Below are 17211 nucleotides of genomic sequence, written 5' to 3'. Positions count from 1 at the left end.
CTCACCGGTCCATTGGTCATTTTCTTATCTGTAAGTTCACTCCTCCCCGGGTCCTCAGCCTTTTGGATTGGCCACCGCCCAACGGCCCAACGCCATGTCTAGGTGGGTCGCCCTTACAGAGACGGGTGAAGGGAGGTCGAGCCAGTGGCTATGGAGGCAAGATTTAGTGGGTGGCTGTATCCCTTCAGGTCTCCTGCCTCCGCCCCGCCCCCGGCCCTACCGGGGCCAGGCTGCGGGCTCTTTGCCACCACTCGAGACAGCGTCAAGAACTAAACCCGCGGGTTGAAATTACCTTCAAAAATTAACATGTTGAAGCGTGTGCCACTTAGTGAGAGGTGTTTTGGGCAAAGAATCAATTTAACTTTGACTGACCGACAGACTTGACTGTATTAATTCTGCTACCAAAGGGGGGAAAAAAAATCAATCAACCGGAAGCCCTCGACACGCAGAGAGCCTTTGGACCGGGTGCCTGCCCAGCAGCCGTACTGGCGCGGTGGAGGTCGCGCGCCGGCGAGAGGAGGACTCCCGGAGTCCGATCTTGAGTACTGCACTTCTGAGGGGCCCGCCCTAGGTAGGGGTGACCCAGGCATAGAGGCCTAGCCTGGGGGTGGTGTCCTCCCTCGTCAAGCGCACCATTAAGGGTTTTTGTTGGTTAAACTTGTGCACACTCAGTAGTCTCTAGGCCACCGTTGACCACCCTCATCTGCCGCCTCTTTTACCCGGTTCGAGTAGCAGACGGACGGAAGTAGCCAGAGACTTTCAGAGGTGAAATGGATTTTCGGCAGTGCCTTGAGTCGATGAGCAAGGTGGACGGATGTCGCAGCATCGACCTAGGCAGGGACCAGACAAGGCCGCCTCCGCTGGCAGGAAACAGGTGTTTGAAGGCGATAGAGGCCTCCAGTCAATTAACCCATTAAAGGCCTTCTTTCTGCCATTGATTTCCTGCAGTGCGAAGGGGTCGGCTTTCTGGATGAGCCTTTGTGAAAGGCTGGGGTTGGGAGTTGCATTCATAGCACCCTAGAAGGTTCAGAGGAACCCCTGGAACACTCGTCTCGCCTCCTCCTCCGTGGCTTGGGCTGAGGCTTTTCCCTCCCGCCGGAGCTGGAGAGAAGAGTCCTGCTTGGTCCACATAAGTCTTATCTCCCGCGGCTTGTCCGGTGGGTGTCCCTGATAGGAAACACCCTTGCTGGCCACAGATACCCTCACTGGCCACAGGCCCAGTAGAGCTGGGATGTGAATATTGACTGTGGTCAAGTTCAAGATCCTCAGGAAAGAGGAAAGAGAATTCTCTCTCTCTTGAGCTCTGCCAGGTTTCTTCACCTAAGAGTTTTAGGGCAGAGCAAGGCAGGCCGAGTGGCACTGCCTAAACAAGGACTCCCATGGGAGATGTTTGGGTGCTCAGTGAAGTTGAACAGAAAGCCACCAGGTGGCTTCCCACTGGGCCCTACTAAAGAGATTGAGCCAAAAGCCTGGGAGTTAAAGACTGAGGAAGGGGCTGGAAACGGGGACTGGGGTTTCCAGTCTGCCGCACCTTCCAGCAATGAACCCAAGCCTGCAGTTGGTCTAGAGAGATAGAATTATACTCTGTGTGGCTGACCTGAATCCCAGGGGAGGTGGGATGAGCTGTGTCCAGTCTGTCTTCCAGAAATGCTTGGGCATTCATAGTTATATATGGGCGACTTCAGATATCTGGGAGGTTAAACAGATGGGGTTCAAACACACCTCTCCTGCTGCCTGCTAGGATTCTTTGTCCTTCTGAAATCCAGACTCCATGTCTGACCCTGTCCCAGAGGGAGACATGAGGCATTTCTGGGGAAGGGGAAGAGGTGCTAATCCCAGCCCTTAGCCGATTTTATAGAAAAATTGCCTCTTTTTCTCTTCACTCCTAAGTGAGTACTCAAAGGCTAACCCCACATGTCTTATTCATCCATTTATCTCTCTTTATCTCCATCTCTGTCTCTCTCTACTTTTGTCTCTGTGTGTCTTTCTCTGTGTGTCCCTCTTGTCTCCTCTCCTCTCCGATCCTCTCATTTCTTCTCCTCTCTTCTCCGCCCCCTTTCTCTGGACCTCCTTCCCCAAAATGTCCCGAAGGGCATCTGAGCCCTGGAAGGTGGCTGTGATCCCTCTCAACCCTCCTGTCCAGACTGTGCTGCTCCCAAAGGCTTCTGTGCACAGGCAGTCAACAGGCCTCTCTCCCCAGGGAAATCTGATTTCTGCTGCTGGACCAGCTGCTTTGAATCTCTGCGAGGGGAAGATGAATGGCGTTCAAATGGGGCCAAGGGGTCCTCCATTAGCCCCTCATAGAGCAGTAAAGCCCTTCCCACAGTCTGAGATATTCGCAGACCTACTTTTCCCGTTAGCTACTTTCTGAAGTAAAGCAAGGCACATGACTGAAAGGGCTTGAAATTGTGTCAGAGTGATGTTTTAATCTCATTGAGAAGTGTATTAAAGGACAAGATGTGATTTATGTGAGCTGCTCCGATGAAAGGCAAGATTGGAGTGGATGGGTTTTCACTGGCGTGAACCTCCCGGCATGTTTATATTGCGGCCTGTGTAGCTAATCTAATTTGCAATAACTGGGATGGCCTGTGAGGGGACAAAAAGCATCTCTAGTTTCACTTTATTCCTCTTCATATAGAAATTCCTCATGACTTGTCTCCTCTTGTGAGTGATGCCTTTTCTATTGGGGGGGGGGGCTAATGAACAGTGAGACAGAGGATGGTGCACACTCCAAGTGTGGCTTCTAGCACACACCCCGGGTCATGGACACCCTTGGGCCTGATGGGCCGTGGCACAGAGCTGAAACGTTGTTCCAGGCAGGATGGAAAGGTTACCATTACCACCCCTAGTGTGTTTCAGTTCACCTTGCCCTCCACTCTCCAGGCAGCAGGGACTGCAGGCTTGGCTGCTTAGCCCAAAGAGTCTTGCTGTTAAAGGTTTCTTTGGGAATGTCCCTTAATCAGACACTTTCTATCCTCCCAGGTTTAGCCTCTGCAGATTTTGAGTTGAGCAGTTGTGAAGCCCAACCGTTCAGAAAAGTTTGATCTTGTGCACAAGCTTCCCGTGGTCTTAGGGGAAAGCCCAACACCCCTCCCCTGGGAGGAGAGCTTTGAATCCTTCTGATCACATCTAACTTAACCAGCGTTCTTTATCGGGAAGACACAACATGCATTGGAAAATTACAACTTTTGCACAATGTAAAAAAGGTGTATTCAAACTGTTAATTACGGGGGGTTGAGTAAATGAAACTTTCACAGTGACCCATTTAATTTTGCAGTAATTGCTGACAAAATAAGACACGGATGAATCACAATACAGTATATTTATCTTGAAGGAGAATATTGTGCTGATGTAGTTAAACCAAAGACTAAGAGAAAAATTTAAGAACAGCGGCAGAAAAAATTTTAAAGTACATAAAAATCTCACCCTGAAAACATCTGGGTTAAGACTGCAGAAAGAGCAACTTCCGTGGCTTTTCTGAAAAGCGCAACCAAATTACAGAGACGACTGGGTCTCTTCTCAGAACCCGAGGCTCACTGTGAGCCCTCTCCTCCCGCAGGGTCAGATACTGACTTCCAGGCTTGAGCACAAAGTTTTGAGTGTATTAGAAATCTACCGGCAAAAGAGGGTCGGAATGAAATTTCCAGCCCAGCCCAAGTAGAATGCGGCATGGGGTAGAGCCCGATGGCAAGCTGACCCTGAAACAGCGGCTCTAGCCCAGGCCCTACTTGGCAGAGAGAATGGGAAGCGAGAGGAGGGGTCACTAGTGCCCCTGGCACAATTTGCTTCGCAGGCAAGTGCAAACGGATTTTTGCTTCCCGGTTCTTTTGCAGGAAGGGAAGCGGGCCCACACCCTCTAATTTGTTAATTTTCCCTTTTAGCCCAAGGCCAAGTAACGGCTCAGCCAAGTGCTGGGTGGGGGTGGGGGGCAAGGCATTGGGCACAAGCCTGGGCACCCACTAGCGCTGCCCGTTTTCGATCGATCGGCATGGACACAAGAGTGTGGACAGTCTCCGGTGTCACCAGCGCCCGGCGCACCCAGGGTACCCGCGGAGGTTAGAGCTACTCTCGGCCGGCCAAGTGTGAGTGCCAGGGATGCTGTGGACGCCCAGCCGGCACTCGCGATGGGTGGGAGCCCAGGCAGCGCTGGCCTTTTCAGAGGCCACTGGATGGAAGGACGTAGCAGCTGCTGGAGGCTCAGCCCTCCTGCAGGCATTGGTTGGGGCCAAGTTGATAGATTCAGAATCTAGTGACCAGGTGTACCCCCAAAGTAGGGCCTGCTGAAATTCTTTCTTGTCAGAAAATTTCACGCGGCAGAAGCGGGAGCTCGGCTCCAAACCCGCGAGGCCTGGCATCCGCCGGCGGCCCAGCCTCGCTGGCATCTCAGTCGCCTCTTTCCCTAGTACCCGCAGCTCCGGGGAAGAGAAGGCTCGATGCCCCCTTGGGTTTCAGGCTTTCCTCCTCTCTTCCATTCATAAACCTGGTGGCTACAGACGCAGCTTGAATATTGACGTCTCTCCCCCGACTGCTCCGCCGTTAACCCAATTACAGAATTCATCAAGAACTGTGTTGAATTATCTCTTTCCATACAGTATCAGCATTAGCCTAATTAAAAGCTATAATGTCTGATATAATGATTAAATCGTTAGCTCTGCTGTAGGGAAGCAATATTTTGTTTTCCCTTCAATTAGAAGCTGATTGAGGTTTTCAGAGCAGGTCAGCTGTGAAATTTGAATTATATGTGTGAGTACTGCTCACAGGGTGAGCCCCTACTCGAAGCTCCCAGAGATTCTCCGAATGCTTCCACCCAGAGAGCCGGGAGGCAGGCACGCACACATAGTGAGTGCAGCTCCCGATGGTGTGCGCGGGTCGCCACGAGGACGGCTGGAACCAGAGCCTGACAGCCTGGAGGAGAGGACTTTATTTTCCCACAGGCGCTGTTATAAGCAGCTCTCTAAACTCAGAGTTTTTACTTTCAAGTTGAGAGCGGCTTAGGAGAGCTGGGTTCTGAGGGATGCTGGTAAATACACTGATCATCCAAAGTTCTCATTTCCGAGTGATTCTCTTTCTTCGTCCCCACCCCCGACTTTCCCCCTTTATCCGTTTTGTTTCTTTCCCCTTTTAAACAAACCAGCAACAGCAAACCAACCACAACCAGCTTTGACTTTGGGTCCCTTTGGTATTTGAGAAGACCCCCTCCCCAAGTCAGCCCGGGTTGGGCCCCAGGAGATCGACTGAAAAGGCTTGGAGACGACCCAGCAGAAAAGATGCTCACTTAAAGACCGGGTTCAGAGGCGCGCGCAGAACAGCAAACACCGAACTGCCGGCCGCCAACCCTAAAGTGACGCCGTGGTGTCAGTAGTTGGGCGAGGGGCGCCTCCGCCACACAGGTGACAGCCCGAGGTGGCTCCGTGAGGGCGGAGAGGGTGGTGGCGGCCAGCAGACGGCGATCGCGGCCCGCGCCGCAGCAGGGTCCTCACAGACAGGCCTAGGGGCTTCGGGCCCAGTGCGCCGCCCTCACTGCAGGTCCCGGGACAGCGAACGAACGGCAGCCTCCAGGTCCGCCCCTCTCGGATGCGCTCTGCCTTCATTCCGCCCTGAATCTGCGCCTCCTGTTGGCAGAGATGACCTCAGAGACCTCTTCCGAAGTTCTTTATCTCCTGATGCTAAACTCTTTCTCCCTGCACAGTCCCGCCATAAACTGCCGGTTATCTAAGGATTTTTCTTCAACCATCCCCTCAGCCCTTTAAGGTTACATCAGAGCCAGAAAGTCTTTGCCCCGGGAGCTGCCAGGAGGCACCTCCATGTGTCCTCTGACCTCCAAGTGCCCCACCAGCCCTTAGAGAATCTTGTTCTGAGCATGGCCAGGAGATTGTCATCAGGACAGACATCCGGACCCCATATGAAATAATTTCTAGTCTTGCATGGTCCTTAAGAACCTCAAAGTACCCAACTTGTGTGGGGCCTGAGAGAGCAATGTCGAGTTTAAAAATCCACACACGGCTGTCTCAGAGACTCAAACTGCTTCTCAAACTGGTTGTAGACTGTTCTTTTTGTGTGAGTGAAGAGCCTTCAAAAAGAGGGACAAGAGATTCTGTTCCCAGGGTACCTCTCTGTCTCATGAGCACAAAGATGTGTGTAAAGGAGTGAAGTATTGGTTATTCTATGCCAGGGGTTCGAGCTGAAGGCGTTTTAAACACAGGACTTGGTTTATTTGAAAGTCAAGACTTTTGTGCAGGAGCTTAGACACATAATTTCATAAAAACATGCCCTGATAATTTATCTATGAGCATTTACATATACAAGCACACATGCATACACACACACACACACACACACACACACACACACTAATTTCCTCTAGCAATGGGCTGGCTTGAATTTTTGAAGATTATTACCATAGGCTGAATAAAAACTTTGTAAAGTCAGTCTTTGGCATTCTGAGCAATGGCACAGTGAGATCTCTGAGTTGCTAAGAGAACAAAGATTGGTCGGTGGACAGTGAAACTAATCCTTTGCCTTGGGTTCTGAACTTTTCTAGTTTTATTTGAACACAGTACAGTTTTCAAATCCTAAGGAATATAGTTTTTAGGAAGGCATTAGGCTGGAAGGCAGCCCCACCCAGCTGCTGTTGGAGAGAAGCTGGGAAGCACACAGTAGTGCTTCTCAAACTGGCTGTAGACTGTTCTTTGTGTGTGTGAGAGGAGCTGTTGGGAAAGTGAGCATAGGAGTAAGAAACGGAGGGAGGCTTCCAGAAGTTGTCACTGACAGGACTCACTGCTCATACCAGGTTGGAAGGCACCAGGAGGTCTGGCACACCATGCCCACCACTGCTTAGTTGGCACAGACTGAGGCCACCAATCTTCTGTCACTTGGCAACAGGTTACACCTGCATCTCTGATTTCATACTTCTGCAGGTGGGCACCCGTGGGGTTTTCACCGTCTTGGACTTGCTTCTGCAGAGTGGTTCCCAGAATGACAAGCACCAACGTGCTGGTATGCAGTGTGATGCCATTTACCTACTATTTAGATGTTCTGGAAAACAAGAGTAACATCCTATTTGGAAACAACGTTCAGCGCTATGGTAGGAAGAAATGAGACCATTTCAAAGTCATCTATCCAAGTTCCCCAAAGCATAAAGCATTCCCGCAAAGCTCACTGGAGTGCGGGGTGTTTATAAAATAAATTGCCCCATTGATATGGAAAATAATGTGCCAAGCTTGATTTATACAAAGCATTTTCAGGGGGTCTTTGGCTATTTAGTTTTTTTAAAAAAAAATATAAATTGAAAAGCACAGGAAAGAAATCTTTCAATTGCTAAGTGGATAATATAGTTTATAATTTGTAAACCGTTTCCTTTATTTCAGTTTTGCTGACTTCCCCTAACACAGTGGATCTCTGTGCACACCCATCAGCCCCTAAGTTATCAAAGGAAAATGGTTCTACGGCATTCTTAAACAATAGTCCTATTCGGTTTTTGTTCATTTACAATGTAACTGATATTTGTAGGTAGTTCATGAAACAAATCAAAAGATTTAACAAACTTGATGGCTGAAATAAGAAGGTAGCTGAAAACTAAGTTTATAACCTAGATGTTTACAAAAATATGAAACGATGTTTCCTTTCTAGCATAATTCTATGCTATTTGTTGAGTTTACTAGTAAGTGCTGAATGGCCTGAAATAAAAGCTCAATTGGCAGAGGGATAGATTTGCTGCTGCACTGTGCTGTAACAACCTGGATAAAAATAAAATAAAATAACCCCCTGTAATAATCATAGCAAGGGAGCAACGGGGCCAGGAAATTCACAGCCTCAGATATTTTTGTTAACGGGGGGGGGGGGGGGAAGAACTGTCACATGTCCGACGTCCAACATACTGGAACACCTGTATTCTTGCTATTATCCGGGTTATCTCCGTCATCAAAAGAGCCCTGGATTACAGGAGAAGCGGTCTGCAGGCATCTGACTTGCATTGCTTTACCCACCAGCAGTCTCCGGAGGCACCTACATCTTAGAAGTAGAAACTCACCTTCTATCCCCTCCCCTCCCCACCCTGCCATAGGACATCTGAAGAACTTGTAGACTCTGAGGGTCTTTCTGGAAGAAGCCTTAGAAACTTCCCACCGGGTTGGGTTGTTTGGGTTTTTTTTGTTTGTTTGTTTGTTTGTTTGTTTTTTTTGGAAATGGCGGTCTAACCCCAAGTGGCCTAGGGTGGGGATGGAAATCTCTTGTACCTCCCAGAATCACACTTGCTCTGAGATTCGTGGATTACAGCCTGTCTGTGTGTGCCTTGGTCAGAACTGGTCTTTCTTTTTTCACAACGTAGGAAGAAACAAAAACAACAACAACGCAAAACAAAAGGCGGCCCTGTCACCCGACCAGGAAGCACCACTTTTCAATTCCCTTTCAGCACCCGCAAACCACCCCCTCCAACCCCGACTTTACACGGTTTTCGAGATCCTTTGGCAAACAGTTCCTGGGAGAATCGCTTGAGAAAAGCATAGGCTAGGTAGGTTTTTCTTTTGCTGTTTCAACAAACTTTTTTGGCTGTCGGAGTAACTAGATTCCAGATAGATCTCGATTTTGACCTTCGCAGAAATTCAAGAGGATAAAGAGTAAATTGGGATGACCACCTGACTATACTCCGCTCTAGTAAAAGACACCCCCCACCACGAAAGTTCAGAGTAGATAATGGAGCTGGGCGCACTGCACCACACAAAAACGGCCGCACCTCCTGCCACGGAGACCCGAATTACAGATCCCGAATCTGTAAAGACCTTTGCAGGCTCTGAGAATGCACTGAGCGCAGGGGGTGGGAGAGACTGAACGGCCCCGCTTGGCCTGAAACCCAGCAGAGGTACTTTAGGCCCAAGCTCCCCCTGGGAGGATCTCCCCCGCACCGCTGTTATTCTGCACTCTGGCTGAGCTGAGCGCAAAGTCAGGCCTCTATCTCCAACTTTCCCCTTCCCAGCGGGCCAGAGTTGGCTGGCTGGGGACAGAGGAGGAGCTGGGTCTCCAATGAGCGCATTTAAACACGACCCGGGGCTGTATCCCCCCCCCCGCCCGCCTCCCCGGACAGCGATTCTTTCTTCCTCTTGGTTTTCAACCCAATCGTTAATCATTCGGAGCGCGCGGGCGGGGAGAGGCGAAGGGGGCGAGCTCCGGGTTCGCCGCCGTCGCCACCGCGCGCGCGCGCTCAGGAAGCAATGTAGCTGTGACCCCGCCCCCCCGCGCCCCCTTTTCCCCCTCCTTCCTGCCCTTGCTCCCCCCTCCTCTCTCCTCCTCCACCTCCTTGCTCCGCCGCCCGCGCCCAGTGTATCTACTCCCTCCCCACGTCACTCGCCAGCGCGCCATGCAAATCACCGCCGCCGCCAGCTCCCATTGGCCGCGGCGCGCTCATTTAATGGCAGCCCGGGCCCGGCGTATGGCTGCTGGGCCCCCCGCGCCACCGGCCCCGCGTGCGCCTCCGCTCCGAGCGCACGGCCCCGGGCAGGCAGCGGACAGCTTGTCCTGGGCACAGCGGCCCCGCTCTCTGGCTCTCTGCTCGCGTTGGCACTCCCACCGCTGTCCCTAACCCCCTCACTGGCTGCACAGCGATCGCCCCCTCCGAACCCCCCTCCGAGTCCCCCTCAGCGCCTGGCTCCCCCCAGGCACCTGGGACCAGCACATGCCCAGCGCACGCGGCGCACCGCCTTGCTAGAAGTTGCGGCCCCAGAGTTGGAAGCCGCCAAGGAAGCCAGCACAGGAAGGAGTCTTCCAGTCGCCAAGAGGAGGCAGCGAACCCCGCGTCGGGCCCAGCGGCACCGCTTCAGACCCAGAAAGTGAAGCCTTAACTTGGCCACGACTGCACCTGTTTGCACAGCTCAGCCTTGAGCGACCGGACTGCGGCAGCGGCGACGGCAATCATCCTGGCCATCGGCCTCTTTGGCAAGTGGTTTGTGCACCCGGAGAAACTTTCCACCTGCGAGCTGGACCCGCGCTAAGTGCGTGTGCTTTTGCCTCTTTTTTGTTGTGGCCTCCACCCAACCCCCTTCTCTCTGCTAGGCACCCACCCCACCCCCCAGTCTCTCTGGGCTGATCCTCTCCCCACCCACCCACCCCCACCCGGCCGTCTATGCTCCAGGCCCTCTCTTTGCGGTACCGGTGAACCCGCTAGCCGCCCAGATGTACAGCATGATGATGGAGACCGACCTGCACTCGCCCGGCGGCGCCCAGGCGCCCACGAACCTCTCGGGCCCGGCCGGGGCGGGCGGGGGCGGCGGCGGGGGCGGGGGCGGCGGCGGCGGCGGCGGGGGCACCAAGGCCAACCAGGATCGGGTCAAGCGGCCCATGAACGCCTTCATGGTGTGGTCCCGCGGACAGCGGCGCAAGATGGCCCAGGAAAACCCCAAGATGCACAACTCAGAAATCAGCAAGCGCCTGGGGGCCGAGTGGAAGGTCATGTCCGAGGCCGAGAAGCGGCCGTTCATCGACGAGGCCAAGAGACTGCGCGCGCTGCACATGAAGGAGCACCCGGATTACAAGTACCGGCCGCGCCGCAAGACCAAGACGCTGCTCAAGAAGGACAAGTACTCGCTGGCCGGCGGGCTGCTGGCGGCCGGAGCAGGTGGCGGCGGCGCGGCGGTGGCCATGGGCGTGGGCGTGGGCGTCGGGGCGGCGGCCGTGGGCCAGCGCCTGGAGAGCCCGGGCGGCGCGGCGGGAGGAGGCTACGCGCATGTCAACGGCTGGGCTAACGGCGCCTACCCCGGCTCGGTGGCCGCGGCGGCTGCGGCCGCGGCCATGATGCAGGAGGCACAGCTGGCCTACGGGCAGCACCCAGGCGCGGGCGGCGCGCACCCGCACGCGCACCCGGCGCACCCGCACCCGCACCATCCGCACGCGCATCCTCACAACCCGCAGCCCATGCACCGCTACGACATGGGCGCGCTGCAGTACAGCCCCATCTCCAACTCTCAGGGCTACATGAGCGCGTCGCCTTCGGGCTACGGCGGCATCCCTTACGGTGCCGCGGCAGCCGCCGCCGCCGCTGCGGGCGGCGCGCACCAGAACTCGGCGGTGGCGGCCGCGGCGGCTGCGGCGGCCGCGTCGTCGGGTGCCCTGGGCGCCCTCGGTTCTCTGGTCAAGTCCGAGCCGAGCGGCAGTCCGCCGGCTCCGGCTCACTCGCGGGCGCCGTGCCCCGGGGACCTGCGCGAGATGATCAGCATGTACCTGCCGGCCGGCGAGGGTGGCGACCCGGCGGCGGCTGCGGCTGCCGCGGCCCAAAGCCGGCTGCACTCGCTGCCACAGCACTACCAGGGCGCGGGCGCGGGCGTCAACGGCACGGTGCCCCTGACGCACATCTAGCGCCGCGGGGACGCCGGGGACACTGCGGCTCAAGGCCGGCGCCCCGGCGACGAAGAGCGTGAGGCCTGTTCCCCAGCCTCCAGAGCCCCAGTTTGTACAGATGTCTCCGCGCTCTAGTGAAAAAGACCGCTCTGGAGAGCCGAGCGCCAGGTGACATCTGCCCCCCTCACCTTTCCCGGGACTCTGAGGCGCTGACACCAGACTGGCCTCTTAGACTGAACTTCCGTGTTTTCACGAGACCTTTTGTACAGTATTTATCGTCCGCAGAGGAGGCACACAGCGTTTTCTCGGCTCGGGAGGACAAAAGACAAAAACCCAGCGAGGCGATGCCAACTTTTGTATGACCGCCGGCTCTGTAACTTTTTCCGGGGTTTGCTTCCCGCCGGCTCTTCTGCCTGAGGCTGAGGGACGGACCTCGAGCCCTTCTCACTTGTTATAAATCTAGTAAGGCAGATCCAACCACTTACGAGTTTTTTGTAGCTATTACGGCTCTTTTGGGTTGGTTGGTTAATTTATACCGCAATGCCCTCTCAGACGGTGGGGTTATATTCTGGGTTTTGTAAAACTCTGTATCCGAGCATTTGCAATTTTTTTGTTTTGTTTTGTATTATTTCTTGTAAAGGAGTTGTGACATTTTTATTTTAGGCGTTGCGATATGGGACGGGAGAGGAGTCGGATGTACATAGCCTACAAGTCTTTCATCTAAAAACGAAAAACAAAGAGAGATCCCCCCCCCAAAATGCATCAAATTTGAATCAATACATTGAAGAGAGAATAGCCGGTTTCCCTACGAAATCGAAACGTGCTAATTTTATATGCATGTTTGTTTTTTTTTTTAGTTCAAAATACAATTAGAAATCTGTTGGAGGAGAAATTATCAGGATGGTCCAAGAGTAAGGAAGTCCCCGCCAAGCAGAGGGCAGCGTTTCCGTGGCTTTAGTCTGTGGGGAAAGAGAAATCTAAACTCCATAGATTATTTTGTAGAATTGAAGTTGACACAGAAGGGAAGTAGTTACAAAATACTTCCTAATGGTTTAGCATTTTAACTGCCCCCCCTGCATATTTTTGCATTTCTTTCCAGTGTCTCTGCCCTTCACTCACTGTAGCAGTTTTGAGGCAGTTTGGTCTTGGAAGGAGAAAGGACAGTGCTCAGTAGTGAGACAAGGCCAAGGATAGGGACAACCACCGACGCCAAGACAGCGTGCCTTTGATTTCTTTGTAATTGAAATTGTAAGTGAAATGATCTTCCTGCGGTTCAAAAAAGCAATCCTAACCCAGCCGGCACCGCCAGAGTCTCTCACCCAGGTCTTATCCCAGCCCTCCCGCTCTTCCTCTCTGGGAAAATAATTTTACCGATTTTCTTACGTACACCCACCACCCCCTCTCCTGTGTGAACCGAGATGCAGGTCGCTGGGGATGTAAACACAAAGTGCCCGTGTTTATCATTCCTGACCAGACCTTGAGGTTGTTTGATGCTTTAAATATTTTTAATTATATTTTTTCTAGGTGTTTATTGGTATATTGCAGGTCCCCCCCCCCCCGGAATTTAAAGTTTCCTGTAAAACTTTGTCTTCAAGTAACCTGACAGCATTAAATATTGCATTTAAAAGTTACACTGTAGCAAATATGTTTTAAAATCAATCACAACATTAGAATGACATTCTATTTTTGAAGGAAATTTTCTTTACGTCCAGATGGGGAACCATACTATATTTTCAGCATCCTTTCCCCTCATTTTCCCCCCAATTTCTTTTCTTGGAATGAATGTGGACTGGCCGTTAAAAGTGGACTTAATCTATCAATTCAGTAAAACCTGGGCTCAGCCTACATTGGAGACTATCTTTCAGTATAAATGCTAACATTACAAGTGACACGTGTGATTTTTTTAAAGTCCTTTTTTTATGATTTTGCTTAAACCCATCATTCCTTAAAGTGATTGAAAGAGATTCAAGAATGACGCCCACTGCTTTCTGATGAGGTAGTAAAAGAACAACCCCCCCTTTTTTCCCCTTTGTTTTTCTTTTAGGGTTTTGCTCTGTTTCTAGAACTGCTTTGCTTGCCTGAGAGTCCATGAGGGGAGCCACACTCTGAGGCCGGCTAGGCAGACGTGTCCAGGTAGCCTCAGGGAGATTCTAGAGAGTACTTAGGGTCCAACCCACCTCCTCCTTGAAACAGAAGCACTTTTGCCGACTGACCCCAACAACACCGGGTTCTTTCTTTAGTGGGAATCAAGGGTGATCACACTCACCTCTGCTATGCCCGGGCTTCTGGGGTTCCTCTATGTGCCTTGGCTTTGGGCAACTAAGCCGGGGTTCACTGCCATAGAGGAGTTATGGCCCACTTTAAGTGAAGCACGTCACATAAAGTTAGTCATCTTGTTAGCACCAGACAGCTCAGCCCTCTCGTGCCCCCCCACACATACCCAAGACCTTCATAGTTTTGTGTTCCCTACTGGAGCTCCACCCTGTAAGCAGGAATTCTTTGTGCCAGTCCTTCAAGCCACCTTCCTTTGGGTTCTAGTGATGTGAAAGACACGGAGAAATTCTTGAATGACTTAATTTGAAAACAATACGGACAGGGGGTGGGGGTTGGTGGTGGTGGTGTTTCTCTCAAGATTGAGGCCAGATCTGGGCAGACTCTGTGCAGTTTAAATAAGTGGAGAGAATTTTCTCCTAGGCCTTACTTAGAGCCCAACTCAAGGATAAATTCAGTACCTAACGGAGCAATGCACACTTTTGTTCAAGTGGGGTTCTTTATGGCCGTGATTACAGGATAACTCAGTTCCAAAGTACGGGCAGTGTTTTCTTTCTATTAGTGCGATATTGTTTAAAATCTGTGTGGAGATGGGGAGGGATCATTGGGAAGCATGGATAAAGTTTACATAACTTCCTGTAGAGTGCCTGGGTGGCTTCTAAACTCTCGGGCAAACTAAGCAGGGTGGCTTGCCTTATGGTCATCCTCTCCCCCACCCCACCCCCGCCCCCTTGTCCTCCTCCCTCCCTCTCTCCTCTTCTCCTTTCTTTGCTCACTTTAAAAAAAAAAGAAAAAAGAAAAGAAAAGCTCACTGGTCCCTTTTTTATTGTTGCCACTGAGGCTTTGACACCCTCCCTCAAACCCCACTAGTAGGCAGATGAAACGAATTAATTTTTTTTTAAAGGAGTTGCGGGCGCAGCGCGCCTGATCTGCAGATGTGTCGGGATGTGACTGATAGGTCTATTAAAATCATGCGTGTGGGAGAAGAATAACACTCATATTCACGCATTTCATCCCCCCCCCCCCCGACAAAGACTGGGCACTGCGGAGCTCTGTCTCCGGAAAATTCCAGTCTATTCGAGAAGCCCTCCCCAGCGCTCCCGTTCTGGGGACGCAGGAAAGCAAGCTCTGTCCAGCCCCGGTTCAGCACTGCTGGCTCGGGGCCCCTGAGCTCTTGCGGTCACGCCCTCTCCCCAACCCAGCTTCCGCAGCGGGTGTCCGGGAGCCGGGCGGTGGAATCCAACCTTAGGTTAGAGTCCTGGGAAAGTTCAGGAAGAGAGCAGACTTGGCCTTGGCGCAGGGACTACTTGGCGGGATTAAGAGAGAGAGAGGGCGGATGGGGAAGAGAGATGCAGCGAGGACCCCGGGGCGAGAATGTCAGAGTCCCTCAGCGCGGGGTGGCGGGTGGACTGGCCCAGGCTCCAGCAGCGCAGCTCAAGGCTGCCTCCCCAGCTCCAGGCTGGGAAGCCTCACCCCTCCTTCTCTTCTCAGCCCTCCCCCTCCTTCCTCCCTCCCGGCCCTTCCTCTCCAGCTGTGCCTGGCAGGACCTGGCTTCACCCGCCCCCAGAACCAGCAGGGCAGTGCGGCGGCAGACAGCATCCTTCGCCCCAGAAGTTGGGGCCAGGACCCCTCGGGGAGCAGGCCAGCCTCCCGTGGATCTTCACGCTGCCTCCGGAGTCCCAAGTCACTCGTGCTGGCTTCTGTGGTTCTGCTGTCCGCTGAGTCCCGCACCTTGCTCTGCTCTCTAGTCCCTCTCACCACTATAGTTCACCACGTCTTTCCATCCCCGCCCTTCCCTAGCCCCCGTCTGCAGCCTCTGCTCTTGCTTGGCTTTCCCTCCACGCGCTGCCAAGGCCTTCCCTTTGTCTTGGTGCTCTGTCCGCTTCCCGCCTCCTAGGCCCCTCTCGTTCTCCAGCCCCGCCGCCCCGTCGGAGGCACAGGTTCAGGGCGATTCGTGCTCTCTTCCATCTCGTCCACCCTCGCGGGGATGGAAAGTAAGGGCTTAGCGTCCACCTTACTCGTATCCACATTTGCCCGGAGGCCGTTGGGGAATTAAGAAAAGAGCGGTTTGTGTTAAAGACTGCAGGATTACGGCGGAGAAAGTCCTGACCTGGGGTCAGCCTCAAGCCAAACCCTTTTTTTTTTTTTTTTGGTTCTTTTTTTCGGAGCTGGGGACCGAACCCAGGGCCTTGTGCTTCCTAGGTAAGCGCTCTACCACTGAGCTAAATCCCCAGCCCCCCAAACCCTTTTACAATGGTCGGGGAAACAGAGCAGGTCCCAGGCGGGACCGCAACAAGTGGGCGCAGAGAGGGGGAGGGGAGACAGGGTCTTCAGGCAAGCAAAGGCAAGGAAGGGTCAGAGTGGCCCGCAGCTTCAGGCAGAACTGGGTTCTGGGCAACAGCAGGCACAGACGGACGCTCTCGGGCCTGGGTCTAGGCCTGGGCAGTGACTAAATCTTCAAAGGTTTCGTTCTGGGGAAATGTGTGCACTGGCTAAGTCTAAGGGTTCACCTGCGTACTATTCCTTGGAATTGGAGTCTAAAGAGAACGCTGCGAAGGCCTCTGCCCAAGTGGTCCCGTTGTCTTAAGTAGCAATAGTACATAAGTAAACAAAACCGAGAGCGCGTTCTTGGAAGCTGGACTTAGCGGCCCTTTCGTAACCCCTGCTTTATTTTAGACTGTACAGTCCTCCGTGTCTTTGGGGGCTGTGGAAAAGGTGGTATTGAAAGGATAACATTATTAAGGCAGTTTTGTCACCAGACCTGGTTTCTCTACTGAAGAACCAAAGGCCAAAATCTACTTTTCACATTGATGGAGACCTGGGACATGGAGGGAGGCTGGAGGGCAAGGAGGGGGATAGGTTCGTCTTCCTTTGAGCCCCATTGGGAATTCCTCCTGAGATGCTATCCCGTGAACTGGCGATGTTTGACAAAGACGGAAGAGATACAAAAGCCCAAGGAAGTAGTATACCCACAGACAAGGAGCATATGTTTGGTCAGGACAAATAAAAAGCACAAAGTTGCCAAAATCTTCTAAATTCTCACCTGCACATGAGCAGACTCCATCAGCAGGAACAGGACAGAGCCAGTTTTCAGTGTCTCTTTGTATTTGTTTTAAATGGTAAGAACTCTCGGTGAACTCGCGCATCCTTGCACAGTGGGCACACCGTGTGGACTCACAGGCTTAGGTAGAAAGTATGCTCCGAGTTCAAAGTTCACAATGGAAGACCAGAATGCTGCAGAACCAGCTGCTAAGTGACCTTGGGTGTGGAGGGGGGGATTTGTCCGTGGCAGAGCCGCTGGCTGGCCTTAGAGTCTTCCTGAATGCCCTGCGGGCAGCTCGTGAGGATTTAATTGCCCTCAGCCACTTCAGAACGGCCGTGTGGGTACATTAAAGACTCTGTTTGTGGAGAACAGCAGGTCACCACACGCAAAGCCTTGGAATAGTCAGCCAGTCAAATCAGTGGAAAAAATCAGCTTTTGTTAGATTTTGCAGTTTCGAGAATTAGGCATTCACTGCAGAACTGCAGTTGTGAGAAATTGCAATGTCAGGCCTGTTCCCAGTGGGGAAATATTGTGAGTGTGGAGGAACGTAAGATTGGGCCTGACAATGGGAA

General features: G+C 52.8%; 1 protein-coding gene and 1 long non-coding RNA gene across 3 annotated transcripts in view; both read left to right on the top strand.

Annotated features, from left to right (window-relative positions):
- The window catches only part of LOC102553495 (uncharacterized), a 113172-nt gene that overhangs the window by 64258 nt on the left and 31703 nt on the right, over positions 1-17211 (top strand). The gene's annotated exons all lie outside the window — the stretch shown is intronic.
- On the top strand, positions 9335-13349 carry Sox1 (SRY-box transcription factor 1). Its single transcript, NM_001402540.1, is given in 1 exon segment — positions 9335-13349. A coding segment is annotated over 1 exon segment (1179 nt). The 5' UTR covers positions 9335-10164; the 3' UTR covers positions 11344-13349.

This window comes from Rattus norvegicus, chromosome 16, assembly GCF_036323735.1.
Source record: "Rattus norvegicus strain BN/NHsdMcwi chromosome 16, GRCr8, whole genome shotgun sequence".
NCBI classification, from domain to species: domain Eukaryota; kingdom Metazoa; phylum Chordata; class Mammalia; order Rodentia; family Muridae; genus Rattus; species Rattus norvegicus.
Note: the sequence above shows the minus strand (reverse complement) of the source record. Positions and strands in the feature narration are given on the sequence as shown.